The 11,355-nt window shown below is 38.0% G+C and overlaps 1 protein-coding gene across 2 annotated transcripts; it reads left to right on the top strand.

Moving 5' to 3' along the window:
* The first annotated feature begins 1,853 nt into the window (after positions 1-1,853).
* LOC140879773 (protein PHR1-LIKE 2-like) lies at positions 1,854-4,736 on the top strand. Of its 2 annotated transcripts, none has more exons than XM_073283666.1 (6): positions 1,854-2,218; positions 3,194-3,270; positions 3,402-3,456; positions 3,766-3,835; positions 3,943-4,012; positions 4,290-4,736. In XM_073283666.1, exons 1-6 carry the CDS (start codon positions 2,017-2,019, stop codon positions 4,566-4,568), a joined length of 753 nt encoding a protein of 250 aa, XP_073139767.1. In that variant the 5' UTR covers positions 1,854-2,016; the 3' UTR covers positions 4,569-4,736. The 2 variants fall into 2 exon arrangements, with proteins under 2 accessions (XP_073139767.1, XP_073139768.1); XM_073283667.1 differs by lacking the exon at positions 1,854-2,218 and adding an exon at positions 2,236-2,480.
* The last annotated feature ends 6,619 nt before the right edge of the window (positions 4,737-11,355 follow it).

Raw genomic sequence — 11,355 nt, 5'->3', positions numbered from 1 at the left:
ATTTATCTTTCAAACTATGTTAAATATATATTATTTTGTCTATTTATATAATTTTAGAGTTTTTAAAATTCAAATTATATTATTTATTATATTAAATTATATAAACGGTTTTTCGGTTCGACCGTCCGATTAAAACGGTCCGACCGGTTGAACTTTTTTTTTAGATAGACCGGTTTGATCACCGATCCGGTTATGAAAACACTGATTCTACACATAATATTTTTTAATTGAACCTATTTCATTCTCTATTATTGACTAAATTACTTAACTTTTATCTTTTAGTTTATCGATAAGAGTTAAAATCTCTTGCAAAACCAAATCCAACTTTTTTAGTTTTATTTTCATTAAATTTTTCATGCTCAAAATTATCTACAACATTAGTAAAAATTATTTTTTGGACTTTAAATTAATATTTTAAAATAAAATATAAAATGAAACAAAAAAGTTTATAAGTTTTATTAAGTTAAAATGTGATTTATCTAGTAGTGATGGATTTTCGTGGTCCTTGAGATTCATCTGTTTACACGACTTAAGCTTTGTGTCATTTGATTCTCAATATTTTAAATATTTTTTACACTCGGTACAAAATTTTATGAAACTAACGCACGTCCATAAGTTTGAAGAGCGAAATTGACGGCCCTTACTGAAAATTGTAGTTTCACACACTGTCACCGGATAGACGGCCCCACGAACTTGATATCCTGGATCTGTCTCTGTACCAAACACTCCATCTATTTTATCGAACGGAACGGGTCTAAAAGAGTGTTTGGGAGATCTTATAAGCTCTTGAAAAGTATTTGGTAAATTTTTTTATAAACAACTTATATGCTGTCAAAATAAGCTGTTTGACAGCTTATAAGCTGTTTTTAAAAAAGTAGATACACCTCTACTTTTTAAGAAAAAATTTTATTTTAATATTTTACTTCCCTATATTATCCTTGTATATTTTCACATATGTCCACCATACCCCTCATCTGTTTTTAACTTTACCTATACAATCAAAGCTTCCTCTCGTGTAGCCTTCGATTTCTTCTCTCCCAGATTTTCCTTTTTTTTTTCTTTTTTTTTTTTGAACGGAATCTCTACCAGATTTTCATTTGCCTATTTTAAAAATATTATAACATAAAATATTTTTTTAAGAAAAATTTAAAGCATACGGATTTTTTTAAATTAAAATATAAAATAATTTTTTTATTTAAGTTTAACATAAATTTTAAAAAAAATTCATATATATAATCTTTTTAGTGTCAAATTTACGAAAAAAATATTATAAGATCTTTTTAGTGACAAAATATTATTATACCCTTTTCGTAATTTTGACACTAAAAAGATATTATAATACCAAACACATCAACATATTTAAGTTGTTTAAAATAAGTTCATCTAAACACTTTAACATTTTACTGTCGAAAGCAATGAATTGTGTGTACCTTCTCAGCAAAAATAAGACACACGATCGTTGGATTTCTGACTCGATCTACAAGCAAGTTCCATGAACAGGTCTCAGGAACAACACGAACAAATCTCACGAACAATAATTTGTTCCTTTTGCGGTCGTCAAAATATTACTAGAATATTTCGATCACATGCACACTTTAAAACATTAGAAATTCTGGCGATACTCCAAAAATTACCACAGAGAAAATATTTGGTTATGTGTATTATTTATTTTTAAAATAAGATCTAATAATTTTCCTACGACAACTTATAAACTCCTACAATTTATAAGCTGTTTTTAATCAAACATTTAACTCATTTTGATTTGTCATTAGCTCGAAATCTCAGTCCAACCAAAATAAATGAAATCTCTCAATAAAAAACAGGAAAAAACAATGGCGTCAATTTCCCCAAAACCAAGCGTCAAAGTAAAAAAATCAACAGTGAAAACAACTGTTAACTAATTTCTCACATTTTTAACGAGTAGCCGAAGAAGCTACAGAAATCGAAGATCTCTGCACTCGGTGGACCGATACGCTTCCCTCTTCTGTATCATTCTTGCAAAATCATCGCACCCTCATGTTTCCCAGACTCATTCAATCACATGAATCGATTTTAGGCCAAGAAAATATTCAGGGTGCGAGCTTTATGGAATATGGTCAAAGGGTCGGCGGGGATCCGTGTGTAGTCCTCACTTCCGACCAGAAACCGCGCCTTCGATGGACTGCTGACTTACACGAACGCTTCGTTGAAGCGGTGGCGCAGCTTGGTGGCCCCAGCAGTCAGTTTTTCTTTTTCATACTTTGTGTTCTTAGCTTTTGAAGCATTTTATTTCATTTTAATATGTTGAAATATTGGTGAGGTGTTCTTAGTTTTTGCAGCATATTAATTCATTTAGATCAGTGGAGAAGGCTTTATTTTGGGGTCAACTCTTATGAAGTTTGAACTTCTTTTCGTTCAACTCAATCTCGTTTTGTCCACCTCAACTCATCGATAACAGTGTTGCAGGATTTGCTTGTTTACTTGGATCATTTTTGACCTAGGTCATTGACGTTCCTTCACTAGCTTATTTTTGTGTTGCAACATGTAAAATGGTATATTAGTATTTGGTCATTTGAGGTTGCATTTGCATCAATGAATTTGAGGCTAATTATTTCAAATTCATAATAACAAATCCATGATTTGTTTGGGTAAATTCACTGGACAACGAGTTTCAAATCCTCAACTAATAATTTTTTAGTGGATTTTGAACATGTCCATATGGAGTCATTTCAAATCCTTCCATCGAATACTTGCTCAAAACAAATCCTTCAGTCCAAATGCATTCTGAAGGAAATTAGAATTGGATGTCCTCCAGAATACTAACAATTGGGTAAGTTGTATAGGCTGGATATGTGAGAAAATGAATGTCCTGGTAGTTATTCGGTCAAATTCATTGGGATGAACAAAACCAACCTCGTTGAACTTCGTGGTGTATGTATTTTCAGAGCCTTTATGCCCACCACACACAATGAATACTTGTTGATGAGATCAAGAATCCCATCTGTTCATTGAGGAAGTTTTTAATAGAACCTAGACATTAGGCATCTTGTATGTTGAAATTTCTCTTTATTTGGGATTTTTTTTCTTGTTTTTGATTTGGTTCTGTTTAGGACTTGTTGATCTGTAAGTGTTTATAAAATTATAGAGAATGTTCTCTGGAGTCTAGTTAGGGATTTGTGCCTTTTTGTAGGCTTTACTTTAATGATATTTGCAGAAGCTACCCCGAAGGCTCTAAAGCAAGCGATGGGTGTCAAGGGACTAACTCTATTTCATCTAAAGAGTCATCTTCAGGTTCTCATTTTATTTACTTATCCGTGTACATTTTTCTTAGCATGTGCATGAAGCCTTTCTCTGTGAGCCTTACTATTTTGGCAACAGCCTGTCCTAGTGTTTGACTGGATTATTCACATACATTCTCACAGAAATACAGACTAGGAAAGCAGTCAGGAAAAGATCTTGGCGAGGCCTCAAAAGATGGTAGGTGTAACTTCGAATGCCTATTTCGACTGATGTCATTATAATTGACCTTAATCTTGTCAACATGGTAAGCATACGATGTGAGACATTGTCTCCGACACCATAACACCCTTGAGCATTGCCCTCGAGGGAGTAATGGGGAAATATTTTTTGTCTCCGAAACTTGATTATATTCGTCCCTGAATCATGACTTGTATCTATTTACCCAAGATTGATTGTGATTTGTGCTAATGATTATTTTAAGCAAGAGCTCTTATATTACTATGCATCTTGAGCGGATTTTTTTCTTGCAACTGCATACTCGTTCAGGTTCCTATGATTTGGATAGCCCTCATGCCAGCAGTTCTCCTCGAAACTTGCAATCTGCCGACATCAAGGAGTAAAGTGTTTTTATTATTGTTTGGATAGTCTGTAGGGTGGATTGCACTTTAGTTAGCCTATTCAATACAAACATAAAAACTAATAAAAGATTCAATGATGCATTAGGGATTATGGAGCTAAGGAGGCATTGAGAGCTCAAATGGAAATTCAGACCAAACTTCACTTGCAAGTTGAAGTAAGTCCCTTTATAGGACATTTTCGACACTAGAGATTGGACATTATGGATGTTTAGGTGGTATTTAGAGATGGCTCTTCAACTCGTCTCAACTAAAAAATTTTGAAAAAAATGTATGGAAATGATTTTGACATGGTTTTCAGTTATAGATTTTAAAAGAAGCTGTGATTTATGGAAGGGTACCGTTAGACTAGAGAGCCAATTTCCTGAAATTAAATGGGGATGTTCTTCATGCTTGTCGGTACTTTGTATATAAAGGTTAACTTTGGCTGCGCAGGCTGAAAAACACATGCAGATTCGTCAAGATGCCGAGAGACGGTATATGGCTATGCTAGAACAAGCCTGCAGAATGCTAGCTGATCAAGTTATTGGAACTGGTGTGGTAAACGATGATGGTGATGGTTTCCAAGGGAATGAGATGAAGGTGTTGTTTTCTTCTTCCCATAATCCACTCGAATCTTGTCCAACACTATCTGCTGAAGATTTCGGAAGCCACGGCCCTGAAATGGCATCACCTGAGCTCCATCGACAGCATGCTAAGGTGTGTGCTAGATGAGGATCCATGGGACTTGCGTACTCCTGGTTTGGCGTAAAATCAGACACTGCCACTTGACTTTAACTTCTTGTAATGTCTCTTCTAATCAAGCGAATACCAGAAATATTCCAGTATTGTAAATCATGCATGTTGTATAATGACTATCTCTCGTGTCTCGTTTTAGAACAACTTTCCTTTCAATTTTGACCTTTTAAATGTCTCAAAATACTCAAACGCTCTAATTAATAATACATAAAATCTCATGTGAGACGGTCTCACGTAAAAATTTTGTTTGACAAATATTCTAATTGGATTAATGATGATAACATACTACATTTGATGTTAAAAGTGTTACTATTTATTATAAATATGAGTATTATTGACTCTTATGTCAGTCTCACTGTTCTAAATAATATAATTTAAAATATATTAAATCATTAATCTTTTATTATAAAAAACAGTACTGATGGTAGTGGCAAATGACGTGTAAAATAATTGCTACTGTAAAACCCGAGACTTTGGCCCCAAGTATATTCAATAAGGAATAAACTCTCTACATGGAAGCCAAAATCCTTCCTTCTTGGAGTGCGAGATATTGACCGAAACCATAGCACCATATCAGTTTTTTTTGGCAAACAAATCAAGGAGTATAAGCTACAAATTTCCTTCCATTATGCGTGAGATCAAAACTGATTTTTTAGCTCCTATTTAATAGTAAGAAATCGCTCATTCAGTCACCGATTCATTACGAATTTTTGCTGGTTTTCGATCACTTAAATATATTCACTCACATATCAAGTTTCGAAGCATAAGAAGCAATTCATTTTCAATTCAAGTTTCCGAGGAGGTGGCTTGGGGAATTGGAAAGATTAATATTCATTATTTTCCACTAATCTGCCAAAACTTTTAGATTAAGGTTAGAGATATGCTCAAAATCATTTTCTTTTGTCCACTTCCTGTATTCATTCACGAGAAGTGTGGTTGACCAATAGGTTTATTAGTTTGCCATATTGTTTTTCTTGAATTCGAAGGTTAGGAAAAGATTTAAGGGAGGCTAAAGCTTAAGGAAAACCATCCAAGAAGGCTGCCTAATTTTCGAATAATCAGTAGATTGATTTTCGAAAATTTCTTTCGGGAAATTTTAGATCAATTTTTGCTCCTCGAGTTACTAAGTTTCGTTTGCACAAATAATTTCGGTAAGTGGGCTTTGTTTTAAAATATTATGTATGCTTTAAAATTCGACCGCACATGATAATCTTTGGAGTTTTGCTATGTAATTCTTATTCATGATAAGATTTGTTAAGAGTATGTTTTGGCACTGTTATGACTCAAATTATGAGTGGAAAGGAAATTTCCGAACCATGTTATGTTATGGCCCTGATGCGGTGGGTAAGAATAACCGACAAATGACCTCATCCCTTAGAGGGATTACATATAGGGGACTGATTAGTTAGCCACGAATAATGAGAAGTTTCAGTGTCTGGCCAAAATTATGTTATGCTATGTTATGTCATGTCAATTATGTTATGATGATGTTCATGCTATGCTATGTTAAGACATGATATGAAATGTTTACGCTTTGAATTATGCTATGAGTTTTTGAAATAAATAAATATATATGTATATATTTGATATGATCGATCGGCCCCCACTTGCTGAGTGTTTCCCAAAACACTCACCTCTTACTTTTTCCCTTCCAGCTGATGACGATGATGATTTAGAGGATCGTGAACATGATATGTTTTGGGGATGGTGATAGAGGAGCATTAATATTGTGTTGGGATCGGTTCAGAGGGTAGAGGGGGGGTGAATACACTCTGAAACTTATTTTCTTTCTTTTCAAAATGATCAAGTGAATTTTAGTTCACTTAATCTGTTTTCTCAACTTCTAAAATGGTTTGAACAACTTAAATAGTGCGAAAATAGTTCAGAGGTTTTAGTGATGCAAAGGCAAGTTATAACACGATGTATGAGCAATATATAAGATAAATATGCAGTAAAGACTAAGACACGATTTATGGAAGTTCGAAGGCTTAATCCTTCTACGTCTCCCCTTCTTCCACTTAGGAAGGAATTCACTAGAAGACTTTGGTTATTACAACGTCTTGCAATACACCCACTTCAGACTTAGGACTTATCCAATGCCTAATCCGAAACTCCTAGATTTACACAGATAAGATTCTCAGTTCTTATCAGACTGGTGGAAGCTTTCAGAGTAGCTTCAAGTCTCTTCAATAATGAATACAGTCCGGTTGAGCTTCTCAAACTGCAGAGCGGTCGAGAGGCTTGGAAACCCTAGGATGATCCTTGAAGATCAGATATGTAAACTGTAGGCGAGGGTTTATTTGAGCAGCAAGTGAATGATCTTGTAAGTGTGCTCAAGTATTGCTTCAGTATATCAGATGAGGACTTCTGATAGTATTCAAGTGATTGAGTTGATTGAGATTTTTCGTGTTGCTTGTCTTCTTGTCACTTCTTGAGCAATCTTCCCTTTATATAGGTCAATCATCAACGTCTTTATTTTGAACGTTCTGATGCTGCATTGAATGCACATTTAATGCTTCATAAATGCATTGATGATTCTGCATGAAGATCGTACACTTCTTTAAATGCAGACAACTTCCAGGGTCCAAAACTAGTATAAACGGTCGAATGCTTTATCTGTAGCCATTCTGCGTTTTTGCCATTTTAGTGCAACCTGTTGTCTCGATGCAAGAGTCAACAGATCTTCTGATACGCCGGTTCTTCTTTTGATAAAAGATCTTGCAATGAACGTCTTGTCTCAAGTATTTGTCTTGAGATATCTTGATAAGCAGTTGGCATTCTACCGGTAGATAGATTTATCCTCTGCTGGTTTGAATAACCAGTCGATAGGCTTGTGACTGCAACCGGTCGAGAGACAAAGGCGGTTGACAAGCTTCCGGTAGATAACTTGAAGGGTTTAGACGGTTGCGGTAGGAGTTGTAGTATATTCCTGAAATACAAAAGATTGGCAGCACATTCCTATACAATGAGTTGTTGTTTGTTATCACCAAAATGTCGGATTCAACAATTTCCCCCTTTTTGGTGATGACAAAACTTAAGTGCTTCGAAAACAATATGAAAGCATTAAAATGAACTTCATTGAGAGAATGAATTTCATTAATTACAATAAGCATTCTTATTACACCTACTGAAGAAAGACAAAATGAGATACAGCTGCGATAAGTAAAGAAGAGACAGGTTGTTCATCTTTTGAACCAACTGGCTCCTTCTGACCTATCGCCTTCTCTTCTTCTTCTGTCGGCTTCTTCCTTTTTTCTGGATTCTTCTTCACGTCTTCTTGCCTCTGCTGCTCTTCGTTGCTCTTCTTCCCCCTTTTTGGCATCACCTTGGTTGAGTCGAAGGATGATCTCAGTGAGTTGAGTGCCAAGGCAGGCTTGCATAGTATCAATTTTTGCATCTAGTTGAGCAATTAGAGTAGCTTGCATAGTGTCCATCCGATCATTCAACTGCCTATGAAGGCGGTTTTCGGATCTGACAACTTGTTCGGAGACGGTAGAGAGCGTTTTGATTTGAGTGCGATGATGGGCAGTGATCTCTTTGGACAGATGAGCAAGGTCTCTAGACACGGTCTCAAAATGCCGAATCATCATCGTGCGTGAATTGTCAACCCATGAGGATGTGTTTGTGATGGCTTGTGAAAAGGATCGAACTGTTTGCAGGAGCTCATGAAGCCTATTCATCAATGTGTGATCCAGAGCTGCTGCCATGGCTTCAATATATGAGTCATCAGTCTGAAGCATTTGACTCTGTGTGTCATTCCTTGGTGAAGCCGGGTCAGACTCAAGATGATGTGATGCTGGTGATCTGGCTGGTGAGCTAGCTGATGGACTTTCCAATAGTGGTACAGTTGGAGATGTAGGGGTCTCGACTGCAGCCAAGATGGTTGGTGGAGTAGCAGGATCAGCACTCGGTTCATCCATTAGGAGATCTTCCACAAACTTTTCAGTAGATGGAGACGGTTGAAGTGCTGGGTCAGCATCAGTCACTGGCTGTTCTGGAGGTGCAAGTGATACAATAGTGCTTGGTATCTCTATTGGGGGCACTACTGCTTCACTGCTGCAAGGAGCCTCTGTCACAGAGGTGACAGGAATTTCTTGTTCAATCACTTCTAAAAAATCTTGTAGACGACTGGGAGAGGTGTGAGCGGTCGCCGCTGGAGATGAGTGAGCAGTCACAGCTGATTCCGGTTGAATTACTGCTTGGACTGCGGTTGAGGCGGGGTCGACCGATGAAGATGCTGCCACACTCGATCTTAGAGCGGATGATTGAAACAGGTCAGCAGTGATGAGACCGGTCATAATCCCATCTGAAAAAGTAATAGCAGAGACGTCTTCTTCACCCTGATCTTGGGTAAGAAAAGTCTTCATCATCACCTGTGCTTCCAGTCCATAAGCCTGTATACAAGCTTCTGAAGCTGTCGTCTTTACGTTGTTAAGAGCTTGGAAGTGCTGAAGTAGTTGAGTGATTTGACGTAGACTATTCTGTAGTCCAGTCAAAATTATAAAGTCATCGGTGGCGGTAGGACTCTTGGATTTGAAGTTCTTGACACGCTCATTAATCAACAGAGATATCAGACTTCCTCGAAGCTTCAAGTCGATGAGCTGTCTTCTTCCCAGAGCCTCCACGATGTCTTCAGTGTCAGCAAAAAGAAGCATCTTCTGCTCAATAACGTTCAGAGCTTTCCACTTAGGAAATATTTGAGCAAGCATCAGGTGAGTACGGGAATGATGCCATCTATCAAAGCGCTGTAGGTGACGCTTGACAGTGCGGAGAACGTGAGAGATGATCAAGTTGAGCTCTACAGTAGCTGCTGGTTGAGCCTTAGGTGAGTAGATCATCACACCTTTCCCTTTGTCCTTGGGATCGAGAGTGACCTTTGGAGTTGATGAGGCACCTTCCATGATTATCACACCCTTGGTAGGACGTGGAGCAGTAGTAGCAGTAGTGGTAGTAGTCTCGACCATTGGCAGAATTGGTATTGGAACGGTAGGAGCAAATCCAGAAAGGGACTTTAACTTCTTGTGCTGCCTCTTCTTCTCGCCTGCAGGCGTGGATGGCACAGCTGCTTTGGAGACAGAAGGAGATGACTTGCTAAAGGCTTGAATCAGTGGAACGTTCTCACATGATTCTTCTTCAGAGTCAGACTCTATGATAAGTTGACGCATGGCAGATTTCTTGGTATGGGCTGGTTTGGCCGCTACCGGGACTGTTGAAAGCGGTTGAGTGACAGCAACAACACTTGTGGTTGAAGGCAGAGTGTCGACCGCAACCTCTTTCTTGTTCAGAAACTTGAAGATTGTAGACTTGTTGAGCCATTTGGTGGGATGCAGAGGCTCAGTCTTGGAGAAGTCTACTCCAAGGACGCTCAAGGTGTGGCAAATTTGCAGAGCAAATCCCTCGGATTGCCCTTTTCCCCCGATCATTTCACATAAAGTAGTGAACAATATTTCTGACCAGTTGATGTTGATTTTGGAGGCGATACAAGCCATGTATTGGAATTTCTCCATCGTCACCTTGTCGTACGATCCAGCCTTGGCAAGAAGATTCTTGGCCACGATGTTGGTCAATAGCCTGAATGGAGCTTTAAGAGATGTCTTCTGAGCTGACAGTTTGATCGGAGCATCAGTGGTTGAGAATTCCTTCAACCAGTATGAGCAGTTACCATCGGGAAGATCCGCGCATTTTGTCAAACCCCTGGAGGGCAGATCAAATGTGCTGGCGAAGAACTTTTGATTGAAGGAGTAGGACTCTGTCCGGATCAAGCATTTGATAGTCCCATGCTCGATTTGAGCGGTTGCAAAGAACTCCTTCAAGACAGGCAGATCGCAGATGGCGCTGCTTCCCAAAAACTTCTTCAGTCCAGAGGCTTCAAGCATGGTGAAGACCTCAGTGATTCCTGCATTGTTTGCCTCAATAACGGAATCAAAGTTGATTGCAAGGCAAGTCTTCTGGATCGACATGATAGCTGTAGATAAGAACTCGAGCAGAGAGTAAGCAAAAGCTTGATAGTAATACGATAGAACTTTTAATGCAATATGAAAGCTTTAGCAACGGTGAAAGGTTGATATACGAGTGTAAAGAAGTATATATAGGAACCTATGGGCCATATGGTGATGTCATGAAAAGTGTTTTTGAAATTCAAAAAGTTTTGAAGAGTATAATCACCGCGCCCAATCAATGTCATTTGGTTCAAAGCACAAAGTTGCTAGTACGGAGCCTGTCAGAGACTAGCTAAAGGCGGATGATATGCCAACATTTATGGCAATGTAACAGCTAAGCTATTAAAGTCATACTAGCAATCATTCCCCCTAAAAACATGCATACTAACTTAGATCTACTAAGCCAAGAATATTTCGAAAATATGAAAACTTAGCGTCCGTTAAAGGCTTGGTGAATATGTCTGCTGCTTGCTGATCGGTAGAGATGTATTCCAGCCTGATTTCCTTCTTTAAGACATGATCTCGGATAAAGTGATGCCTGACATCAATGTGCTTTGTCCTAGAGTGCATCACTGGATTGTGAGTGATGACTATGGCACTTGTATTGTCACAGTAGATTGGAGTTTCACTCGACCGGATTCCATAATCATTAAGCTGCTGTTGAATCCAGAGTATTTGAGCACAACAGCTGCCAGCAGCAAGGTATTCTGCTTCGGCGGTCGAGGTAGCAATTGATGTCTGCTTCTTACTTGACCACGAAATTAGTCTATCTCCAAGGAATTGACATGTGTCACTTGTACTTTTGCGATCAATTCTACAACCTG

Source organism: Henckelia pumila, chromosome 2 (assembly GCF_033568475.1).
Source record: "Henckelia pumila isolate YLH828 chromosome 2, ASM3356847v2, whole genome shotgun sequence".
NCBI classification, from domain to species: Eukaryota; Viridiplantae; Streptophyta; class Magnoliopsida; order Lamiales; family Gesneriaceae; genus Henckelia; species Henckelia pumila.
The sequence above is the reverse complement of the archived record's forward strand: the minus strand, read 5'-3'. Positions and strand labels throughout refer to the sequence as shown.